We start from the raw sequence: 24,610 nt of genomic DNA on the forward strand, positions 1-24,610 counted from the left end.
CCAGCTCCCACCGCCGACCTGGCTCAGCCGGCCTTGGGCCCGTGCCAGCTCAGGGTCCGGCACTCAGCAGGCTCTCACCATTTACTTTGTACTTGCGAGGATCCCCTCCCTCACGCCCTGCTCCATCCTGCACCAGCTTCATGCAGGTTGGCCTAAGGGAGAAGCCCGTTTTGTTTGGTGAGGGAGCTGGGGGTGGTAGGTCTTGAAGATGCAGGAGAGGAGCAGACACTGAAGGACACGGATACTGTCTAAACAAGTCCACGTGCAGCGCCCAGAGAATCCCAGCGGCCCCCAGGCTGACCTGCAGAGGTGACAGGGCTGGAAGGCAGCAGCTTTGAGCTGTGGGGTGGAGAGAGCGCTGACGGCACCCACGGATCTTAGTCTGGATTTATGGAGACCCCCCCCAATGGGGTAAACTGGCCTGAAGGAGGCACAGAGCGCTGTCCCCAGGTGACGGCCGGGAGATCCGGGCATCTTGGCACGAGCACGGTGGGCTCTTGGCACTCCTATGACACACGCCTGTGCGCGCCCGCAGCTCTGAGCGCCCGCAGCTCTGAGTCGCCGGGTGGCAGGGACCCCTTGCCTCCCAGACGGCGAACCCCGGGCAGGGTCCTATGTCCGGGTCCTCGACCCTGTCCTGTGCGAGCGGGTCTGGGGGCCGACTTGGGCGGCGCTCACCCCCGGGGTGCCGCGGGGGGGCGGGGAGAGCGGCGCCTGGCCCAGCCCCGCGGATGACAGGAGCGGGGAGCCGGGAGGGAGGAGCCGCCGAGCGCTCGGCGAGGAGCAGAGAGCGGCGCGGAGTCGGGCGGCTGCGAGCGCGGAGCGGGGAGAGGCGCTGCCGCACGCGGCCAAGGACCATCCCCGGGGAACCGGCCTCTGTATGGCATGTGGCTGGTAACTTTCCTCCTGCTCCTGGACTCTTGGCACAAAGGTGAGCCCGCGCGAGCCGCCGGCGGCGGGGGCAGCGCCGGGAGCGCGCGCGCTGACGGCCAGGCGGGGTGCCCGGTGGGGTGCCAAGCGGGGTGCCGGGCGGGCTCCAGATGTCCGGGGACCGACCCGCTGCCCGGCCCTGGGTGGGTGGCAGCGGGGACAGGGCGAGCACCCGGAGAGGGGCCGGGTGAGAGTCGCCCCGGGCCGCTCCGCTGGCCACCGCTCCTGCCGTTTTGGTGTCGAGGTGAGGGTGGTGGGGGGTGCCCGAGCCCCTCCCCCCTCCCCGCTCCTCGCTGGGCGCCGTTCTGCCCCGACCCCTCCCCAGCTCCCGGGCCGCTTCCTGCGGCTTGGGGGCGCTGGGACCCCGGGGTGCCCTCTGAGTTGCCCTCCGAGTGGCCGGGTCCTCGGGCGGGGGGTGTCCACGGGAGCCCTCGCTTCTTCCGGCCTCAGACCCGGCGGCTACTCCACCGTCGCCCCCGCGCGCCTCCGCCGCCGGACCCCTACGCTGCCCGAAAGGCGCCCAGTGGAGCGGGCTCGATGCTCAGCAGAAGAGCTGGGGTCCCGAGAGCTGGGGTCCCCAGGAGAGCAAGTTGTTCTCCAAACCCAGAGGCCGCCCTCCCAGCTCCCCCTCCCCCTCCCCCTCCCCCCCTCCTCGCGCACCCGGGCTTCGCGGCTCCGCCTTAGCTACCGAGCAGCGCGCTCCAAGGCGCCAGGTTCTCCGCTGCGTGCCCGTCAGCCGGTCAGCCGGACACGGGCCGGTCTTCCGTCCGGAGCGGGGATGGGGCAGGAGGGGCGGGGCGTGTCGCTGTCCGGCAGAGGAAGCGTTGCCAGGGTGGGTCCAGGTGTCCGGCGTGCCCAGACCTGCTGGCGCTGCGCACCTGACCTCCAAGTGGCCGGGACCGGCAGTTGGAAGGGGGCAGACGTCTCCGACCAGAGCGCCTGGGCACCGAGTCGGGGCCAGGCTGTTGGCGGCCGGGCTTCCAGGCTTTGGTAGAGGACGTGCCCGGGGCGCGCAGATGGCGGGAGACCAACGGCCGAACTCCACGCCCTTGTGCGGGAAGCACACACGCTGTGCGCTCAGCTTGCCGGGTTCAGCCCTCCAACTTTTCTCCCTTCCGCCTGGGGGCGGTTTCTCCCCACCCCCCTTTGCCCAGGTGATGACCCGGGAGGAGCGACCACTGTTGACCCCTGGGCGACGGGAGAAGGGCAGTCCAGCCAATGGCGGGCGCTCCAGGGGGCCCAGTCCTCCGTGCAGAGGCCCCAGGGGTGCGGTGTCCCCAACCTGCTGTAGCTGGTTGCTGCGGCTCCTGGCTTTGGGGGGGGGGGGTAACCCCTATTCCATTTGTCAATACTCCTGGACAAAGCCAGACTGAAGGCCAAAGGCACTGCTGGGGTTTGCCTGGAGGACTGGTGAGGGGCAGGGGAGGGGGAGGGGGGAGTGGCCTCCCAGTGGTGGACAAGGTGAGTTTCTCAGAGCAGTGGGGCCGCTGGGGGCCACACCAAGCCTGGGCCAGGTTGGCTAGCACCTTGTCCCCTGCACAGCACCCTCCCGCCCCACTTTCGGGGAGCGAGAAGGCCGTCTAGCGTTCAAGTTCCCCCCACACCCCGCTACACACACCACCCAGCCTCCCTCTCCCAGGCTCTTCCTGCCTCCCCGCCCCCGCAGGCTGGCTCGGCTTGCAGTTTTAATTACATTAATATTAAAAATACATAAGGTGAGGAGCGGCAGCTTCTCTCGGGTTCCCTCTCGCCCCCACCCCTTTTCCATTTTGTCTGGTGAGAAAGCGGGGCCTGAGCCCTGCACACCGGGGCCCAGCTTTGTCCTCAACCCACCCACCCCCTCTTTCTGGGGACCTCCTCCTGAGCAGCCCATTCCCAGGAGTGGAGGCCCCTGCGCAGAACCCGATGCCCCTCCCCCCCCCCCCCCAGAAGCGGGGCATTAATAAATGAAGCTCCGCTACTCGCTACTCGATAGGAGGCAGCAGATGGAGGTGGGGGCGGAGACGGCCCAGAGGACAGCGGGGTGCCCAGGGGCAGCACCCTTTCCAACTCGGGAAGGAAGTTGCCCCTGTCCTAGGTCGGCCTGGGAGGTTGGAGGTGCAGGTGAGGCAGCACCTGAGTGGCTCTTTGGCCTGCAGAGCCCTGGCGCGCCTGCCATGCAGTTGCTCCAGCCTCTGCGCTGGGCCGGGCGCCTCGCCAGGCAGGCCTTTCATTTGCTTAGAGCCTTGATTGGGTCTTAGGTGCCAGGTTGGTCCCCGGGGCCTGTTCGCTTGGGCTGCCGTGGGAGGGAGGGGGCAGAAGCGGCGGGGAGGAGATGGGATGCAGTGAGAGCAGGGGAGATAGGGTTTGGAGTATTTTTCTCTCCCGTTGCCAGCCACCCCCGCGGCACCAAAGAAAATGTAAATGTGATGTACAAGCCTGTTTCAGAAAACAATACCCTCCTGCAATAATTTGTACGTCCATCTGTGAGGAGCGGGAGGAGGCAGAGCCAGAGGAGAGGAAACGAGGAGATGGCTCATCCTCTGGACGGAATTAAGCGGTGATTGAATGTGTTTTAAGCTTCTGTTATTTCCATTCCTCTCGAAACCTTTTTTTTTTTTTTGGATAAAGACTGAGCTCAGACCGATTCCCCAGAACTAAACTGGGAAGATATTTTAATAATCGGTTATCGAGTCTTCAATAACCGTCTTATTATCGCCAAAACAAACCCCGGCTTGGGCAGCCAGATGAACCCCAGCGCGGCTCTCCCCGCTTCCATCCCGCGTGCCAGCATCTGTGTCGCCGGCATTTGCATTTTTACTGTGTAAAAGACCAGCTTCCCAGCAGTAAAATTCCTGTTTTCTAAAAGCCAAAGTAATGGGTTGCATTGATTTTTTTCATTTCCCACCCCAACCTCTCCAATGGGGACTCGTGGTTCTTCTCTCTTGAGAATACCAAATTAAAAGCCTTCGTCGAACCATTAAGCAAATCTCTAACACTCTGTTCAGTGTCTAATTAAAAGAGGGGGAGTGGGGGGGGGGGATGTGTTCAAAATCTTGAAATGGCAAATGCAACTCCGGGGAAGCAGGTGAAGAAGGCCCAGTGAGCACTGGGGTGGGGCGGCGGGCAGCGGCTCTGGCGCTAGAATTACACGGGCGAGAAGGAATTGCCTGGTGCCCACAAACCTCTGCGATGCGGCATGCTTCTGGGCACCAGGCAGCTGCCTTTCCTATATTTCCGCAGCAGAATGGGGAGCTCAACTAGGAACAAAAAGCAAGTGAGCAGTTGACCCGAAGGCAGCGTTAGGTTAGCAGATCCCAGGAGGGGAGAGGCTTCTGTTTCCTAAATTGGCAGGTGGGGAGGAAGGAGGTGGGCATGCAAGCACCGGTTTGGCCTAGAGATGTCTTGCTAAAGAAGCAAGCCCCCAAACAGAGAGGCTGGGAGCCCCCCCGACACGGGGTGGGGGTCCGCCCCAGCATCTGGTGGGCTCTTGGCCTTTGACAAAGGGGTGCGGACCTCAAGCCCCCTTACCTTCTCCACGGCTTCAGGAAACCCATGCTTGGTACCCACGGCTCCAGTGGGCACCCCTGGGCTTGGTGGAGGATGATTGTTGTGGATGAGTTGAAGGGAGGGTGGGTATTCAGAGAACGTTTTGTTTTTCGGGGTATAGCTCAGGCTGGGAGAGTCTTCCCTCCATCAGGGTCTCGTTGAGGGGACATTTGAAGCAGCTGAGAGGAGAGCCCCCACCCCCAGTGCTTTCTCAGCCCCGAGCACCGTGTATTCCCGGGAGCACCAGGCCTGAGTGGGGTGAGCCACAGGCAGCAGAGATGCAGGGTGTGGGGGTGCCTGGAACTCAAGGGCAGGCCCTGGATTTACATATAATTTACATTCAGATTTGCATGCTCACCTGCCCAGGCCAAGGGCCTCCCCCAGGAGCATCCAGGCAGTGGCCTTGTCCTGGTAAAGAGCGGGAGTGAGGCAGGAGCCGGGGCCTGGGATTTGGGGTGTGTGTCTCTCTCCTCTGAGTGTTAGGCATGCGTGGACTCAGCACCCAGGCACTGGCTCTGCTGTTGGGGAGGATGGGCAGTATGGCCGACCAAGCTTGGGGCGTGGGCTGTAGGAAGAGGAGGGTGAAGAGAGGGACTCGCCAGCAGTGGGAACAGGGCCAACATGAGCCCCCGGTGAGCGCCCGGACTCCCGCCCGAGGCCCAGTGCTCGGGGCTGTGGCTCCCGAGAAGCAGCCCCTGATGGGAAGCGGTGTGAAGTGCGGCGAACTGTTCTTTTCCCTCCTGGTCTGTGGACTTCCGGCTTGGAGAAGGCCGTGCCCTCTGCGGGGCTGGGGGGAAGAGCCGGCCCTCGTGTTCCAGCGCCTGGAGGCCACGGTCCTGCACGGCGGCCGGGGGGGGGGGGGGGGGGGGGAGGGGGCGGCGGGATGGCAGGCGCTGTGGTCACAGAGGGGGGTGAAGAGTTGGGATCCTGCTAGAGGAGCAAACGCCGGAGGGCAGCTGAGGGCTCCTCTGGGGACGGAGCCCGCTGGGAGCCTGCCTGGGGCTGGGGCTGCAGCCGCAGGAACGGGTTTGTCTGCATTTCCAGGCTCCAAGGCCTCCCAGCGAGGTTCTGGCTCGGGCCTCGCCGAGCCTCGCTTTCTCCAGCTGTGAAATGGGGTTAAAGGAGACAGTGCCTACGAAGCAGCAGAGCAGAGGTGGTGCTCATACACACATGGCCTCTGCTTCCGTTCAGCACTGCTCCCCCTCCCCGCCCCTCCCCAGCCCCAGCAGATCGTCAGGTCCTGCCTCAAGCAGCTGCACTGGCCAAGCTAACCGGCTTAGATGTAGAGTAAGAAAGACTGAGAGGGGACTTCCACCAGCTGGGTAGCTTGTAGCCTCATCCTCAGCGACAGAGCGGAGCCCCGCGGCGCCGGGTGTCCCTGGGACCCAGCACTCCCTTCCTGGCCGTGGCTGACGGTAACAGCAGAAAAGGGGAGGGCAGAGGTTGGCTCCAGACATGGTTATGGGGTGAGGCAAAGGCCAGCTCCTACCTGCCAAAGCAGAGCTGGGATCGGTTGCTAAATCTCTACCAGGACTGGTCAGAGTAAGAACTGTCTGGATTTGATGCCATAAAGAGATGTAAATGGGCCGCACAGGGTGAGCCCTACCTTGTAGCGGGGTGGCTTTCTCTGTCTCTCCTGCTGGGAGGAGTCTCGCTGGGTCTAGGTAGTTTGTGTATAGAGAACACCCTTGACAGCCCTTGACCTTGGGTGTCCCCGACGACTCCACCCTCCATGACCCAGTCAGCCTCGGAGACACAGCTCCTGACCTGGAGGCCAAGTGTTGCCCATGGCAGGTTGTGGCCTGTGGGCTCTCTGAGTGTGGGGGCTGTGGGCACAGCAGCCATGTGCCCTGTGAACAGATGTTTGCCCAGGGCTGGGTGAGCATGAACAGTGTTAGCCTTGAGTACCTCCTCTGCCACCAGCTGCTATCCCCTCGTCCGTTCAGCCGCCTGCCCCACCGCCCCGTGCTCTGCTCTGCATGACGCGTGCACTGACCGGTTCCAAGATCACCATCTTCATGAAGAACAGTCATTCAGTGTGAGCTGCCTGCCCATTGAACTGTGTGTGTGTGTGTGAGTGTGTGTGTGTGTGAGTGTGTGTATGAGTGTGTGTGTGTGAGTGTGTGTGTGTGTGTATGAGTGTGTGTGTGTGAGTGTGTGTGTGTGTGTATGAGTGTGTGTGTGTGAGTGTGTGTGTGAGTGTGTATGAGTGTGTGTGAGTGTGAGTGTGTGTGTGTGTGAGTGTGTGTGTGTGAGTGTATGTATGAGTGTGTGTGTGTGTATGAGTGTGTGAGTGTGTGTGTATGAGTGTGTGTGAGTGTGTGTGTGAGTGTGTGTGTGTGAGTGTGTGTGTGAGTGTGTGTGTGTGTGTGTGTGTGTGTGTGAGTGTGAGTGAGTGTGTGCATGTGAATGAGAAAAAGCATTGTCCATGGGCCTGGGGAATAAAGCGTGGCCTGAGTCAGGCGGGTTACCTAAGAGTCCACATGCCTCTATTTCCTAATCTGTAAAATGGGCACATCACCCTGCCCGACTGTCCCACAGAGCACTTGGTACTGCATGTGTGGGAGAAGAATGAGGGGCATCCTTGGTACATCACGTGACAACACTTTGTAAACCGAACGGGGTAACATATAAACACACACATGTAAAAACACAAAAATCGGTTTCAGCCTTGTGAGTGCTCTGCTGAAAGAGGAAGTATAATTACTGTCATTTCCTCACGGGGAAACGAAGGTCTCGCAGCTGCGTGGGGCGGTCTCGCCTTCTGGGGCCCACCTCTAGAGAATGTTCTCAGCCTTTGCTTTCATCCACATGGGAACAGCTGAGGCAGCGTGTCCAGGCTGGCAGCGGCTTGTGGAGCAGACACGGCAGATTCCCCGCTGCCCAGCGCCCGGGGGTGGCAGTCCCTGCCTGGTCCCTCCCAGGCCCTCGGAGGCAGGCTCCCGCAGAGCCTCCGGAACCTTCCCAGAGGGCGAGGCTCCCTCCCGGCACCCAGTCTGTGGGGAGATCCGTGAGCTCTGGGTCCTACCTTGTGTGACCTCACCTGAATGAGAGCAATGACTGGAGCCAGGTCCTGAGAGCGCTGCTGGGTCAGGGTCCTGGGCGCCCGGCTGCTGGGGGGTGAGAGGCAGAGACCCTGCCTCGGGGAGACTGCGTGGGCAAAGTCTCCCGGGGGAAGGTGTCCCCCAGTCAGATGCCCGCTGCCAGGGCAGCTTCCCACCAGCAGTGGGTCTCCCTCTGCCCCAGCCCCTCCGGCCCCAGGAAACGCCTTCCCTCCCAGGCGCTCGCCTGGTCATACAGCTCGACTATGACAGTCACCCTTGGAATCGGCCAGCCCGGTCCAGGCCCTGTCCCTCTGCTCCCTGGTCCTCCACCCTTCAGACCACGTGGCTCCAGGCCAGTGATGGCGAACCTATGACACGTGTGTCAGAGGTGACACACGAACTCATTTTTTTGATTGATTTTTCTTTGTTAAATGGCATTTAAATATATAAAATAAATATCAAAAATATAAATCTTTGTTTCACTATGGTTGCAAATATCAAAAAATTTCTCTGTGTGACACAGCACCAGAGTTAAGTTAGGGTTTTTCAAAATGCTGACACGCGGAGCTCAAAAGGTTCGCCGTCACTGGCCCAGGGGCAGCCTCTGCCCTGTGCTAACCGTGACTGGCTCATAGGCAAATGTGCTCTCCTCCAGGCACCCGGCGTCCCTGCTCCCTCTCATGCTCCTTCAGATGGCATTTCATCTCCCCACGCTGCGTCTCCATTCCTGAGGTGCTGCTTCGGCAAGTGGGGGTCCCCGAATGGGAAGCGGTGGAGACGGGTCTATCCCAGCTGGGACACAAAGGCAGGACAGCCTCTTTCTCATTCACACACACACACACACACACACACACACCTGCCGAAGGAAAGCTGGGATCGGTTGCTAAATCTCTACCAGGATTGGACAGAGTAAGACCTGTCTGGGTTTGATGCCATAAAGCGATGTAAATGGGCCGCACAGGGTGAGCCCTACCTTGTAGGGGGGTGGCTCTCTCTGTCTCTCCTGCTGGGAGGAGTCTCACTGGGTTTTAGGTAGTTTGTGTATAGGGAACACCCTTGACAGCCCTTGACCTTGCGTGTCCCTGGACGACTCCACTCTCCATGACCCAGAGGCCAGCTTCTCCATAGGCCCCCGGAGCCCTTCCCTGAGGCAATGCTCCACAGAGAGCCCAGCCTGTGGGGGGACCTGCGAGCTCTGGGTGCACAGGTCCACCGCTCTAGGCCTCACGCTCTCCACCAGGAAACCGAGGGGACTGGACAAAATAATCTTTTAAGCCCCTCAAGCATTAGCAGTCTAAATCGAGGGTCTCTGGGACAACTGTGCCGTCTGGGCCAGCTCCCTGGGAGACCCTCAGGCCACGGGGCCCGGGACAGGCCTGGCGGGAAGGGGCTGGAGGTTGGAGTCTGTTCACTGTCAGCTGTTGGCCCATAATTTCTCCTGGAGCCAGTGGAGCAGGGCCTTTAGGTTGAAGGATGGTTGATCTTCACCGGGTCCTGTAGGTTCCTGGTTGCTGGTTACAGGAAGTGTTCGTGCTGAGAATCTTTAAAAAAAAAATGGGGAAAAAGAGCCCTGGCCAGTTTGGCTCAGTGGACAGAGTATCAGCCTATAGACCAAAGGGTCCTGGGTTCGATTCCGGTCAAGGGCACGGACTGTGGTTGCAGAGTCCTCCCCGGCCTGGGCCCTGGTCAGGGCGTGTGCAGGAGGCAACCAATCGATGTGTTTCTCTCACATTGATATTTCTCTCTGTCCTTCCCTCTCTTCCACTCTCTCTAAAATGGGGAAATATCCTCGGGTGGGGATTAACAAAAAAGGAGAGGAAAGAACAACCATGTTTGTGATGGACAGAGGTGGAGTACTTGGACCCTGGCCAGGCTTCCAGAGGGGGTAGGATGGCCTCCCCAGGGCATTTGGAAGTGGGGGTGGGTGGTATTTTGGCATCTCGGTGCCTAGAGTATGGAGCTGCTAGCATTTCCTTGTGGAGAGGACATACTGGGGATAAAGTGTTTGATGTCTGGGACAGTCCCAAATAAATCAGAACTCTTCTACCCGAGTTGCTGTCCTTCGTCAGAGACCCCCTGTGGTATGTTCACCACCTGGAGACAGGACACACCTGGGATGCCGGCCCCTTGAGAGGCGCAGCTATAGAAAGGGACCCTGCTCTCTCACTGTCACATGTGGCCTCGTGTGGCAGCCACATTCCGGGCTGGTGTCAGGGCCAAAGGCACCGTAATGCAAGTAAAGGGTCTGCATGGTGCCTGGCAAAAGCCAAGTGCTGCAGAGACAGTGGGCACGGCCTGGTGAGGATGGTGAAGCAGGTGCGCCCGGTTCGGGGAGCCATGGACTGAAGTCCCCGGATTCCGTCCCCGCTGCTCCGTCTCGTCCCAGGGGAAGGACCAGCTCTGGCCGAGGGCCTAGACTCCGTCTGTCTTCAAGACGCGCACACAGAGGGCTTCCTGATGCTGCCGCCGGACCGCTCGCTCGGCTGGATTTGGATGGACGCAGGGGTTGAGCTGGGCCCCGGGCACCGCTGGCCGGTCCTCTCTGGGCCTAGTTTTTCCAGCTGTGGGGCGAGGACAGTCAGAGTGAAGACAAACAGTATACCGGAGGTAGTTTCCGGTTGTTCGTACGGAAAGCAATACCATCATTGATGAATCAGACGAGAGCAAACCGGTCTGTGTGCTCACACTGCAAACCTAGTTTTGCCCGCCTGCATGGGAGCGGGAGCCTTTGTGTGGAGATCAGCCTCGCAACGAACCGGAGCCTCACAGGCCCGCACGGCTGCCGAGCTGCATGGGCTAGCGCAGCGCTTGGCCACGCTTTGTCGTCGCATGGCCTCGATCAGCAGGTCCAGTCACTGCGGTGCGAAGGTCCTCAGGCCGACCGGGAGAATGCCCTCTGCTGGGGAAGGTGACCTTGGAGCCCAGATGGCAGGTCCATCTTTTCCCAGAGGAGGACGGCCGGCCTGGACACCGGGCCACCTGAAGCGAAAGCTTCCTGCCGGGGCAGACGGCCCTCCCACTGTCTGGGGGGCCCACACATTACATAGCGCTCCAGCGACTCTTGTGCGGGGTAACGTTGAGAGCTTCAGTCTTTCCTTGTGTCATTGTTATTAGTGTTATTGTAGGTGAGAGGTAAATGCTTGTTGTGGGGTATTTATTTCACAAATAATGCTTGTGCTCTAATAACAATGATCACAGCAAAAGATACTGAGGTGAGGCGGGCCCTTTCTCACTAGGAACCATCACCCCTGAAGTCATCTACCTGCGAGCCCTCTGCACAGGGTCAGAGCTGGCCCAGGTTGCACTTGACACAGGGGTCAGCGCTGGCCCAGGTCGCACTTGACACGGGTCAGCGCTGGCCCAGGTCGCACTTGACACAGGGGTCAGCGCTGGCCCAGGTCGCACTTGACACGGGTCAGCGCTGGCCCAGGTCGCACTTGACACAGGGGTCAGCGTTGGCCCAGGTCACACTTGACACAGGGGTCAGCCCTGGTCCAGGTCACACTTGACACAGGGGTCAGCGCTGGCCCAGGTCACACTTGACACAGGGGTCAGCGTTGGCCCAGGTCACACTTGACACAGGGGTCAGCCCTGGTCCAGGTCACACTTGACACAAGGGTCAGCGCTGGCCCAGGTCGCACTTGACACAGGGGTCAGCGTTGGCCCAGGTCACACTTGACACAGAGGTCATGCTCTGGCCCAGGTCACACTTGACACAGGGGTCAGCACTGGCCCAGGTCACATTTGACACAGAGGTCATGCTCTGGCCCAGGTCACATTTGACACAGGGGTCAGCGTAGGCCCAGGTCACATTTGACACAGGGTCAGCACTGGCCCAGGTCACACTTGACACAGAGGTCATGCTCTGGCCCAGGTCGCACTTGACACAGGGGTCAGCGTTGGCCCAGGTCGCACTTGACACAGGGGTCAGCACTGGCCCAGGTCACACTTGACACAGAGGTCATGCTCTGGCCCAGGTCACACTTGACACAGGGGTCATGCTCTGGCCCAGGTCACACTTGACACAGGGGTCAGTGTTGGCCCAGGTCGCACTTGACACAGGGGTCAGCGCTGGTCCAGGTCACACTTGACACAGAGGTCAGCGCTGTTCCAGGTCACACTTGACACAGAGGTCAGCGCTGGCCCAGGTCACACTTGACACAGGGGTCATGCTCTGGCCCAGGTCCCACTGCTCTTAGTGGCAGAGCGGGACTCACCTCTGGCTTCGGGGTCTGAGTGGGTGGCCGTTGTGCTGAGTGCCCAGTCCTATGCTAAGCCCCGGGATGGAGTGGTGAGCGGGAGGGGAGCTCACAGCCTGCAGGGAGCCCCGCCCACTCCCCTTGCCTCCCGCTCCCCTGAGGACCCACTGTGCTCTCCCACCCATGACTGTGCCCAGGCAGACTCCTCGCTCAGGCCCCTGCCCGTCTGGGGTGGGGGCGTGATGGGGCCCAGCGCTGGCTCAGCTCCCGGGAGGAGCCCCAAAAGTGAGACCAGTCAGTGTCCTGAGGGGGGAGCACAGTGCCTCCGTCCTCCCCATGGGGGAGGCCGCGGATGGTGTCAGTCCCCTGGGTGGTCATTCCCGATGATCGGGGACAATTCAGGGTGCACCTGGGAGGAAGCCTCGGTTGGCCAGACACCCTCCTCCCAACCCGGGCGGCCCATGGGTGACGAATACCTGGTGTCCCCTTTCTTTCCACAAACTAATCCCCCTGGCCAGAAGCAAGGCAGAGCGAGGGAGTTGATGCAACGAATATTTAGGTTTCGGGGGTGACCCTGGGGCAGCCAAATGCCCGGGGCGATTTCCGGTTTAAAAATATCGCTGTGCTATTTCCACTCGGCTAATCTCTGGGGGTGTGGAGCCTGTTCTATGGGGCGGCATCGGGTGCTCAGTGTTACCGCGAGGAGATTAACTGGGCTTAAAGCTGGGCGTCTGTCACATCACAACCGAACCCACAACTTCCATTTTCTATTAAAAACCCACTTTCCCCTCCGACCAGAGAAGCGCTGCTGTTGATCTGAATGTCTCTCTTCACATGTGAAGTGCTGCCCCCCCCTCGTTCTCTCTGTGAATATTCGCACTCAGCCTGCAAGGGAAGCAGCAGCAGCCGGGCTGGGGAGTGAGGGAAAGGAGGCGTTTCCTGTCCAGGGATTTGTTTCCCAAATTAGATTGGCCTCAGAGAGTGAAGGAGAAACCTCATCAGGCCCCAAACTTGTGGCAGAAAACGCCCGGGCTTGGGGGCCAGGCCGGCCTTGCTGGGGGCTGGCTCTGTCTCCGTCTCGCTGTGTGACTTGGGAAATCTCTACCCATGAGCCTCTTCTCCTCCCCCGTACATGCAGCTCCTTTGTGTGAGGATTACATGAGAAGCCCGGTGCATGCACACAGTAGGTGCTCAATTAATGTTAGTCTCCTCTCTTTGGAGAGCTTTGCGCCATTGGTCAGGGAAATGGTGTGGCCAGAAGGAAGTTGGGCACAGGCTCCAAGAACTCGACTGACCTCAGTCACCTGTCCTGAGCGATCAGGCCATGCGCACCAGGAGCCTGCAAACCTCCCCCCGCGCCCACCACCGTGGGCCCAGCCAGCTGATTCCGCCTCCTCTCCCCAGTCCCACCCAGTGCCCTGCCTGGAAGGTTTCTGCCGTGTTCCCCACACATGCCAGACTCACACGTGTCACCGAGCCACTGTGCAGGCGGTCCCTTCCCAGGAGGGCCTCATTCCGATCCTCCACCCAGGCTAGGCTCAAGCCCTGTACCCAGAGCCTCCCCGTTCCCAGAGCTTCTTCTCAGATGCTGAGTAATGGACCTCCCTGCCGGGGCTCGTGGGGAATCCGTGCTCAGCCCTCTGCTCACTGCCCTGGCGCTGGGGGACCCTTCTGGCCAGTCCCCTCCTGATGCTTCCCCACACCGGGCCTGCTCCTGATCCCCTGAGAACCAAGTCTTTCCTGGTCCCTGGTCAGCAAGGATGCGGGGAGGACAGCCCTGATTGCGGGGGAGGAGGAGGTGAAGGAGGTGGGAAAGGGCTGGAGTCCCACAGGTGCAGAGGGGCACTGGCCCCGGCATCCTTTGCCCTCACCTTAGGCCCCCTGGCCCCTGGGGTGGGGGTTGCTGGGACCAGAACAGCAAGCCCATCCCTCAGACTCACACCTCATCAAGTGGCACCAAGCACAGTCACATTCCCTGTTGCCCTTGGGCGGTCCTGGGAGGGGGTGGGGGTGGGGGTAGAGGGGAGGTAGGTGATGCAGTCCTGCAATCCTCCCTCTTTTGACACCAGGGCTCAGAGCGGCCAGAGGGCTGCCTGAGGCCACACAGCTGGGCAGGGAGGAGGAGGGAAGTAGCTCTGTCAGACCCCCGGCTCCGGCTCCGGCTCCGGATCCGCACACACTTCTGGCTCTTCTCTGAGCTGCTGAGGCTCAGAAGACTCCTCCAGGAGACTGAGAAGGAGGGAAAGCCCCGCGTGAAGGCCACGCCGCCTCCGGGAGGCCCTCGGGCCCGGCTACTCCCCTGCCGTGGCGAGGACTGCGCGCACCCACTGCCGCTGCAGCCACTCACTGTGCCCTGGGCCAGCCTTCACCTGGGCACGTGGCAGAGATTTGAGGTGGTCAGTGCCTCAGTTTCCTCTTTGTGCATCTGCTCACTCCTTTCTCTGAGCAGGTGGGATGAAACTAAAGTCATGTTTGTGGAAGGGCTTCTGCATCTGGGGCTGACAGCTGCCTGTGATGGTAAAATATGAGGCCGATGTAGGTGCAAAACGCTCTTGTTTTACGCCCGAGGTGATGCTTCCTGACGGCCACGCGCTGTCAGCCGCAAGCAGCGATGAATGGTTGGTCTGACCCTCCCCGGCCCAGGCTCGGAAGACAGCAGCTCTCACCCGGGCAGGAGAACCAGGAGGCCGCTCTCCTTTGCTGTAAATCTGTTTTTCATCCGCCTGACAGGTGGCTGGACAGTCCCGGTCAATCCATCAAGTAGATCTTCTCTTGTGGCTGCTGAGACCCTGTCCCTGGCTCTGGCAGGCCCCGGGGCCCGCGTGCAGGCAGGGGTGGGCGTTGTGGCTGGCGCTCCTGCGGGAGGGTGGGGAGCCTGGGAAGGGGCTCCCTCACAGGCAGGGAGGCTGGGACAGGTGTCCAGTGGGAGAGAAGAAGGCTGGGAATGTGTGTTGGGGTGTGGGGGCTCAGGGGATGGAAGACATGTTGGGGAGGAGAATGCCGCCTATATTTTGTGGTTTGACTTGTCATCAGCTCCGTGCCCGGCTCAGCAAGGGCGGCACCATTGGTTTGCGGCCCGGATCCGGTGCTGACTGGTACCCTCTGTGTTACTTTGGGTAAGTTAGTTAACTCTGAGTCTTCGTCTCCTTACCCTTCTATGTAAAATGGAAATAGAATAGTAGCATCGCGCCCTGGCCAGTTGGGCTCAGTGGATAGAGTGTCGGCCTGCAGACTGAAGGGTTCCAGGTTCGATTCTGGTCAAGGGCACATACTTGGTTGCAGGCATCCCTGGCCCTGGTCCGGGCTCATGTGAGAGGCAAGCAATTGATATATCTCTCTCACATCAATGTTTCTCTCTGTCTCTCCCTCTCCCTTGCACTCTCTCTTAAAAAAAAAAAAAGAAAATTAATGGGAAAAATATCCTTGGGTGGGGATTAGCAACAACAACAAAAAAGATTAAAAATAATAATAAAATACTTAAAAAAAAGAATAGTAGCATCGCCTAGGAAGTCCTGCATACGTGAAGCCATGACTGTGGGACAGCATCCTCCTCCTTCCGTATGTTCTCACCTGCCGAGTCGGCGCCTGACTTCTCCGCCTCAGGAATCTCTCTGAGCCTCCCAAGCCCACTTGTCAGGCACAGGGCAGCCTTTCTGGGCTGCAATGTGTTCTGCTCCCAGCATCCACGAAGCGGCCGTGGTGAGGGGTCTGATCAACGAGGTTGTCTCAGGAAGCAGCCAGGACCCCAGAGTGAGGGCCCCTGTCCCCACAGGCGGGCACTGTGAAGTGCCGGTCGTACAGCCCCCAGGAAGGGTGTGTGTGGTTGTGAATTCTGTTCCCAACGGTTGAATATGGAAGCTGGCGGCCAGGTGGTGCTGGAGGAGGAGGCAGTCCCCGGTGTATTACTGCGGTGGCTACAGCGATCTCATGGCTGGAAATCGGACTCTGGGCCCAGGTGGCCTGCGTCCGCCTCTCCAAGCCCTCACTCACCGGTTGTGTGGTCTTGGGTGAGTGGCTTGACCTCTCGGCACCTTAGCTCCCTCATCTTTAAGCGGGATGATGACGATGCCGACTGGTAAGGCAGTGGGGAGGACTGAGAGCGGTCCTGTAGCGGGCGTACGCTGGTGCCCGGCGTGCTGAAGATGCTCGGCAGTGGTTTGTTGACTGAATCCCAGCAGCGGGTCTCTCAGGAGGTGAGCAGGCTCGAGGAAGGGAAGCTGGCGAAGGTGGACCCTGAGAGAAGCTTTCCTACACCTCAGTTTGCCCACCTGTGAAATGGTGTGATTGCGTGACCTTGGAGAACGCTCCAGCCACTGCCAGTGGGCACATCTGAGCTTCTCGGGGTCTCCTGGTGGCTACCCTCCTCTTCCCCAGAGCAGACCTGCTCAACTACCTGCAGCAGGACTGTCCCAGGAGGAGGAGGAGAAGGAGGAGGAGGGGGAGGAGGAAGGGGAGGAGGAGAGGGAGGAGGAAGGATGCTACCACTCCCGGAGCCTCTGGGCGCTCAGTGATGCACTTGCTGTAAGAGGTCTCCCTGACGCCCTAGCTGGAGCCGAGGACGGATGTGTGTCTAGCGCTGCTGCCCGTGGCTCCACGTGGCTCCTTATGAGATGCTGTGAATCGCTCTGACCAATGAAGCTCAATGGCCTCCCTCAATGCGCTGCCTGGTACATTCTCCCTGGAGGCCCGGCTGGGAGTCAAGCCAAGAATATTAACGCGGTCCAGATGCGGGCCTTCCCCTGCCCGAAGAGTTGTGGCAGTTGAGGTCAAGTTGGACCCTGCACTCCGAGCAGTAGCGAGCGGGTTTGGGTTCGAGTGGTTCGTGTGGTCCTTGATCTTCCTGGTGCAGAGGGTGCGGCTTCCCCCGTGTCTGCCCCTCCTGGTCAGAGGTGGTCCTTCTCAAAGGGACAGGCCTCTCCGTGGGGAGGCAGGGCCCAGATTCCCTCACTCAGGGCTGCTCCCCGTTGGGGCAGGAACGCCGAGGTCCCGTGCTGAGATGCGTGCTGAGACGCTGCCCTCCCGTCGGTGGCCCTGCCACAGCAGCCGCTGCCATGGGAGCATGCTCTCCCTGTGAGCTGGGGCGGGGGTGGGGGACGGTGGCCGCTGGCCAGGGAGTCCGCAGCCTGGTCCATCCTCCCCACATTTATGAGCTGAGGAAACGCTGATCAGACGGGGAAGGGCATTCCGCAGTCGGCCATGGCAGGGCAGGTTGAGAAGTGGGCGGTCTCTTGCTCCCACACTCAAACGCATCACCCACAATCCTTCCTTCAGCCTGTGGGCTGGCATTTTCCAAACTGGCCTCCAGAGGTCAAGGCCGCTCTCAGGTCTCCTGGGGTCTCCGTCTTCCAGGTGAGCACCCGCACTCCTTTCAGCCGTGCCTTGCAGGACACGGGCTTACACCTTTGCCCGCTCGGCGGGGGTGGGTACGAAGTGCACCGAGGCCTCTTTGGGAGCAATGGAGTCACATGTCTGGTCTGGGGCTTATTAGCTTTGTCGTCTCAGGCAAGTCCCCAATCTCATCTCAGCCTGTAAGAGACAATGATGAGGAGCAGTGGCACCTCCTCCCCACCAGGTGGTACAGGGGATGGGTGTGAGCCTGCCTACGTACAGGACCTGCTCAAGAAATATTTATTACCTAAGCAATGGCTTCCGACCCTTCAGCCTAGCAGAGTGGTGGCCTCCTCTCGCCGCGCAATGTTTTAACTGTCCCTGTGCGAGGCCGGAGTTTCTGCAGGGTGGTCTGCCTCTGGCTCACCGTTGCCAGTGCCGGTAAACAGTTGGCGCTCAGTAAGCGCTTGTGGAGTGAGGTGCTTGGCGGTCCTGAGTGTGGGCTCGCTGCCTCTGGCCCGTGAGGGTCTTACCAACTCCGCTAACCGAGCCGCTCCCTTGCCCCCTGCAGCCCGCCCGGAAGATGCTGGCACCAGCCTCTACTTTGTGAATGACTCCTTGCAGCAGGTGACCTTCTCCAGCTCCGTGGGGGTCGTGGTGCCCTGCCCGGCTGCGGGCTCCCCCAGCGCAACCCTTCGATGGTACCTGGCCACAGGGGACGACATCTACGACGTGCCCCACATCCGGCACGTGCACGCCAACGGGACGCTGCAGCTCTACCCCTTCTCCCCCTCCGCCTTCAACAGCTTCATCCACGACAATGACTACTTCTGCACCGCGGAGAATGCCGCCGGCAAGATCCGCAGCCCCAACATCCGCGTCAAAGCAGGTGAGGCCGGCCCCTGCCCGCTGCAGGGAGCAGTCTGGAGGGCTGAGCTGGGGAGCGGGCAGCACCCATCATTCTGACACGTGTGTAACATTGTGGGGGAGGGGGACTTGGCAAAAGTCAGTCCCTCAAGGAAAGTTTTGTTCTTTGGAATCTTAACTCTTTGCCACTCACTGTAGGTCCTTAGGCTGAGAACACCCCTTGCTATTTTTTTAAATATTTTGTATTGATTTCAGAGGGGAAGGGTGAGGAAGAGAAAGACAGAAACATCAATGATGAGAGAGAATCATGGGTCGGCTGCCTCCTGCACACCCTACACTGGGGATCAAACCACAACCCGGGCATGTGCCCTGACCAGGAATCAAACTGTGACCCCCTGGTTCGTAGGTCAACACTCAACCACTGAGTCACGCCAGCTGGGTGAGAACATCCCTTTCTGAGTCTCAGTTTCCTCACCTACAAAGGGGATGCCAGTCTCTACCCTGCTTCTCACCGCCTGTGGTCATTGTGAGATCGCACACATTCACATGAAGTGCTCATGTTGGTGCTTGACTCATGGAAAACATCCAATGAGCTTCTTCCCTTCCTTCTTAAATTAAAAATAAAACCTTTTATTGAAACAACTAGAGGCCTGGTGCATGAAATTCATGCATGGGGCGGGGGGGGGGGGGGGGAGTGTGGCGCTCATCCCCTCAGCCCGGCCTGCACCCGCTTGCAATCTGGGACCCCTTGGAGGATGTCCGACTGCTGGTTTAGGTGGGATTGGGCCTAAAATGGCAGTCGGACATCCCTCTGGCAATCCGGACTGCTGGCTCCTAACTGCTCACCTGCCTGATCGCCCCTAACTACTCTGCCTGCCTGGCTGCCTGATTGTCCCTAACCGCCTCTGCCTCAGCCCCTGTCACTGCAGCTTCATCTGGAAGGTCATCCGGAAGGACGTCTGGAAGGTCATTTGACTGTCTGGTCTAATTAGCATATTACACTTTTATTATTATAGACTAGAGGCCCAGTGCACAAAAATTTGTGCACTTGGGGGGGTTGGGGGGAAGGTCCCTCAGCCTGGCCTGTGCCCTCTCACAGCCTGGGAACCCTCAGGGCATGACCACCTGCTGGCTTAGGCCCTGGCAGTCAGACATCCCTCTGGCAGCCCGGGAACCCTTGGTGGATGTCCACTTGCCAGTGGGGAGCAGGCCTAAGCTGCAGTCGGACACCCTTATCGCTGCTGAGAAGGCGGGAGAGGCTCCCGCCACCACCGCTGTGCTGGCAGCCATCAGCCTGGCTTGTGGCTGAGCAGAGCTCCCCCTGTGGGAGCCCACTGACCACCAGGGGCTGGTTGGTTTGCCCTGAAGGGTGTCCTGGATCAGGGTGGAGGTCCCGCTGGGGTGTCTGGCCAGCCTGGGTGAGGGGCTGAGGGCCATTTTCAGGCTGACCACACCCCCTTCAGAGAGGGAGGTCCTGCTGGGGTGCCTGGCCAGCCTAGGTGAGTGGCTGATGGCTGTTTGCAGGCTGGCCACAGCCCCCAGCCATCCAAGCTTCCAGTGGAGGCTGGCTGGAAGCAGGTATCTGGAATTTATTTAGCTCCTATAATTGAAACTTTGTTGCCTTTAGCAGAGGCCACAGCCGGCCAGGGCAGACGGGAAGCTTGGCTTCCTCCATTGTGGGGGCAACCAAGCCTCCTGCTTGCTCCAGCTCCGTGGCTGCAGGCCACCACCTTGCTTGGGTTAATTTGCATATAGTTGCTCTGATTGGCTGGTAGGCGTGGCTTGGGGCATAGCAAAGGTATGGTCAATTTGCATGTTTCTCTTTTATTAGATTAATATATAAAGAGAAATGCATTTATTATACGCATGCAGCTTGATGCATTTCCCAAAGTCTAACTGATACCCAGCTCAGGATATGCAGTTAGTCACACGGAAGCCCCCTTATGCGTTTCCCATCACCAGACCTGGGAGAAGCCCCTGTCCTGGCTCCTGCCTGATGATACTGCCGATGTCTGTACTTTAAACAAGTGGAGTCCCACAGTCCACGTTCTCTCGAGCTGTTTGCTCGCCGTTCTGTTTGTGGGATTCACCCCTGCTACTGTGCGGGAGCCATGCATCCATTGCTGTGGTCTCCTGCTCCCCACGCTGCCTGCCCTTCATCCGCCTGGTGATGGCCTTGCGAGGACAGTGTTTCTCCTGAGAGCAGCCATTCAGGTGAAATTCATGGTGGAAAACTGTTAGCAGTGAAGGAGTTTGGCCTTTGGAAATAGTAATTGGTCAAGGAAGTTGAGCCTTTCTCAGGCGGCTTCTCTAGAGAAAACAGAAAGTCTCATTTCTCGGAGTCAGGCCTGCAGGCCCGGCATGACACAGGTCAGCTACTTGGCGAGGACGTCCCTGTCCGCTGGGTGTCACCTTCAGCTGTGTGGTGGGCCCGGGCTGGCTTGGCTGAGTTCCTCTTGGCGAGGACGTCCCTGTCTGCCGGGTGCCAGCCTCAGCTGTGAGGGGGCCTCCACTGTAAGGAAGCAGGAAACTTGGGGAGTGGTTTTTCTGGGAAGAGCTTGTGGTGGGAGAGGACAGGTGGCCTGGTAGCCCCTGCAGGGGTCCCGGCCTTGAGCACCATCCCTTGGGCACAGGGGAGAGTTCTAGAGCGAGGTCTCTGACTCCGGGTCTGTCTGGCTCAGGAGTGCCTGTTGCAAGTACAGGTGCTGAGTAGCTGGGCCCAGGCGTGTGGGGAGCGAGGAGGGGGGGAGTTCTTCGTTAAACAGCTGATCTTCTTCCCATTTCGTTGGGTGGGGGAGGGAGTGATCTCAGAACCCAGGGCCACGCTCAGAGCCTCGCCTATGGGCTCCCGTGGGGTTGCCTTTCAGGAGCCTTCCTTTGTCCCCTGAAACGCAGGGGGCCGGCTGGGAGGGAGCACTGGGCGGGGTTGCTGCCCGGCACCGGCCTCCACGGGCCAAGAGGAAGTGAGGTCACATTACCTGGCACAGACTTCGTTGGGTTTGGGTGCAATTCTCACAATGACCCTGTAGAGTGTTTCTAACCAACGAGGGACTGAGAGAGGTTCCGTCACCTGCCCAGGGCGCGGCCAGTCCCACAGAGATGGCGCTGTAATGAGGCCCAGCCCTGCAGCCCCGCCTCGGGTGCCAGGCCTTCTACACGCTGCACTATTATTACTGCCATTACTTCATTATTATTTCCTTTTACAGATGAGGCTGCAAAAGGTTAACAGTTCTCGCCCAGGGCACACAGCTGCTCAGAGTAGGAGGCAGCGCCCGCCCGCCTGTCTGACACCCTAACCACTGGCCTCTGCTGGTCCCTCGGCCCATCCTGGGGGTACGCCCCAACCCCACCCTTCTCCTCCTTCCCTCTGCTTCCCTCCAGGGTCAGCTTCCCTCAGTCTTTCCTGTGTGCACCCCGCATCTGCAGTGCTGTGGCCAAACCCAGGAAGAGGGGCCCACGGCCCCACAGAGCCAGCAGCAGCGCCTCCCTCACCCCTCTCCCTCCCACTCAGCTGTGTCTCTTCCCATCACACCACCAGCCAGAGCCGGGAAGGAACAGAGCCCTGAGCAGGGTGGCAGGGCGGGCCCAACGGGAAACAGCCAATGAAGAGGCTCTTGATGAACCTGGGGGCGGGGGCGTGGGGGCCGGGGGGGATGTCCCCCTGAGAGCCATGGCAGGAGGGCACCCCCCAGGTGCCTGCTGAGGACAAGGCCGGAGGCAGTGGGGCTCCGGATACCCCTCGGCCGAGAAGGGGTTGAAGGATGGAGGGAGCCCCCCGGAGAGGCCAAGTGGAGGAGGACAAGGAAAAGAGAGGGCTGGGCCCGTCCAGCATGGGCCTGACACATGGAGTGGCTACAGGTTACAGCCCCGGAACCAGCCGGGCCCAGGGCACGCTGAGAGGAAGGGTCTGAGGCCGGGCGAGGCGGGCCCAGGTGTCCGCAGTGTTAGGAGGTGGGGAGAGAAGAGGGCTGTGCTTTGGAGGAGCGTGGAGACGCCCATGTCTCCGCACGCTGCGTTTCTGGAGACAAAGAGAGCGACAACCATTCTGCCCAGGAAGGCAGCAAGCCCCCAGTTCTGCTCACGTCCTCCATTTCCCCAAACTGCTTTCCACAGTGCGTGGCTGTGCCCACACCCAACAAAAAATCTGTGGTGAGGTCACGTGTCCATTTTTATCTGGCAATTTATGGCCCCCATGCCCCAAACTCTTGCCGCCCTGGGCCGAGGAACATGTGGGAACTGCAGTTTGGCTTCCTTAGGTGAATTCTAGAATACTCCCTCATGTCACCCCCTGCTGAAGGTGATCACACTGCAGGGCTCAGGCGCCCGCAGCGTCCTTCCCGTTTAGTACAGTTTGTCAGCGCTCCTGACCGTGGGGCGGGCGGTGTGGGATTGTGGTCTCGTGAAGGAAGGCTGGTATTTCAGAAGCAGAGTGGGCTGCCCTGGGGGGCGGGGGGAGCTTGCTAAAGAAGGAGCCACACAGGCAGGAGTAAGATCCCAGCAGGGCTCGGCTGTGTGGCTCAGTGGTTGAGCATCGACCTATGAACCCCGAGGTCACAGTTTGATTCCCTGTCAGGGCACATGCCCGGGTTGTAGTCTCCATCCCCAGTTGGGGGGGCGGGGCGTGCAGGAGGCAGCTGATCCATGATTCTCTCTCTTTGATGTTTCTCCCTCTCCCTTCCTCTCTGAAATCAATTAAAATACATCTTTTTAAAATCTTGGCAGGGAGTCCTGGGCCGGGTAGGTGGGAGGGTGGGAAGAGGTGGTGGAGGCTGAGGCTGGGTGTGGAGGGAGTGGGGGCCTCTCTGGGCCCCGTGTCCAGTGGAGCCGCGACACAGGCCTTCCCGGGCCCTCTCTCCGCAGTGTTCAGGGAACCCTACACCGTCCGGGTGGAGGATCAGCGGTCCATGCGTGGAAGCATGGCCGTCTTCAAGTGCCTCATCCCCTCCTCAGTGCAGGAGTACGTCAGCGTCGTGTCCTGGGAGAAGGACACTGTCTCCATCGTCCCAGGTAGGAAGACCGCGGGGCCACGCAGGCGGGGCGGGGGGTGGGGGCCGGGAGCGATGTCGCAGGGGTGCCGTGTGGGTTGTTGAGCTCCCCGAGGTCTTGAGCTGGTTCTGGGGAGCAGGTTGCTGTTGTTCTGGTGATGCTTCGGCAAAGTGTCTTCGGTCTCTGCTCAGTGCCCTCCGTGTGGGAGGTGCACAGCCATGTGCCAGCAGCCTCCACCAGGTGGGTGGGGCCCTGGCCCCTGACCCCTGACCCTGGGGCTTTTCTCGCCCTTGCTCTTCAGGATCGGAGTTGAGGCTGGAAGCTTGTTTGTGGAGGTTGTGGGGAGAGGGGCGTAGAGGCTGGCCTGTGGCCCGTGTGCTTGCATTTCTGCAGGACCGTCTGGGGCTCCTTTCATGAGGCAGCTGAGACCCCTCAGAATCCCGGCTGCCCGGCCCTGGGAGGGAGGTGAATGCCAGGTGGCAGGCTCACCTGTCGGGCTGCTGGGATGCAGCCTTCAGCATCGGCTCCTTCTCCTGGTCAGGGTTCCCCTTTGGCAGGAAAACAGGTCTAGAGACCCCAAGAGAGGACCCCAGTCCTCAAAATGCCCCCGGCCTCGTTACACACCATGTCCCCTCGCCCCGCCTCCCCACTCCCCATGGCCCAGGGCACCCCCTTCTCCTTCCTTCCGGGACCTGGCTTCCGTTCTGTGGAAGGAGGCGCTTGGCCTGGTACTATGTGCCCCTCGGCGTTGACGTCCCGTCACTAGTCCCCCGAGGTGACGCGGCTGCTCAGGCGTGCGGTTCGTTGGGGAGGACAGACTTCCTTGCACATGGCCTCGGAAGTGGGCTTCCCAGTCCCGGCGCCCTGGGCCCCGTGGGAGGCCGTTGCACAGCCCGGGGCTCCGGCCCCTGTCGGACCCTCCCCTCGAGCGGAGCCCGACCCGGGGCCTGAGGGTCTGGTGGCCCCAGGGCCCAGCTGGGAGGAGGCGGGCGCCTGGGCGCTCACTGCTAATGTGGCAGCATCCTTCTTGTGAGACACTGGCCTGTGTCTCTCTCTTGGTACATCTTCCTCCTCTCGCTCGCGAGCAGGTGGCAGGCCTGTCTCCGTGGCCCCAGAACTGGTGGTGGGACAGGAGTCCGAAGCCGCTTGGGCAGCTGCTCCCGCTGCGTGTGAAACCACAGGGAGTGGGAGAGGCTGGGTGCGCACTCGGGCTGGGGCGAGAGCCTATGTGGGCAGCACACGGGGGTGCGGGAACACCAGAGACCTGGACGGTGCTGGAGAGCTGGCTGGGCCCCGCCAGGCGGCCACGTGCAGCTCCACAGGGTCTGGGACGAAGAGGCCGGGGCTCTTGTGTCCAGATGAGGCACCAGGTGCACAGCCCAAAGGGGTGATGCTGGCAGCGACCATGGGCTGGTGCGGCCAGAGAGACCCTGGACCGGACCGCTCTGGGCGAAGCCCCAGCAGTGATGGGCACTGAATGTCTTGTCTGTGCACCAGGCAGATGGAAGGGGATTCAAAGTCCTACACACTCGCTTTGTGGAGTAAGTTATATTCATTAAAATAAGAAGACAGAGCCCTGACTGGTTTGGCTCAGTGGATAGAGCGTCGGCCTGCGGACTGAAGGGTCCCAGGTTTGATTCCAGTCAAGGGCATGTGCCTTGTTTGCGGGCACATCCCCAGTAGGGGGTGTGCAGGAGGCAGCTGATCGATGTTTCTCTCTCATCGATG

The 24,610-nt window shown here is 60.4% G+C and overlaps 1 protein-coding gene across 1 annotated transcript; it reads left to right on the plus strand.

Annotated features, from left to right (window-relative positions):
• The first annotated feature begins 775 nt into the window (after positions 1-775).
• Positions 776-24,359, plus strand: LOC118664099 (Down syndrome cell adhesion molecule-like protein 1). The gene is made up of 4 exons (XM_036323971.1): positions 776-931; positions 17,601-17,918; positions 22,757-22,903; positions 24,064-24,359. Exons 1-4 carry the CDS (start codon positions 886-888, stop codon positions 24,357-24,359), a joined length of 807 nt encoding a protein of 268 aa, XP_036179864.1. The 5' UTR covers positions 776-885.
• The last annotated feature ends 251 nt before the right edge of the window (positions 24,360-24,610 follow it).

This window comes from Myotis myotis, unplaced genomic scaffold (assembly GCF_014108235.1).
Source record: "Myotis myotis isolate mMyoMyo1 unplaced genomic scaffold, mMyoMyo1.p scaffold_m19_p_10, whole genome shotgun sequence".
Classification (NCBI taxonomy): Eukaryota; Metazoa; Chordata; class Mammalia; order Chiroptera; family Vespertilionidae; genus Myotis; species Myotis myotis.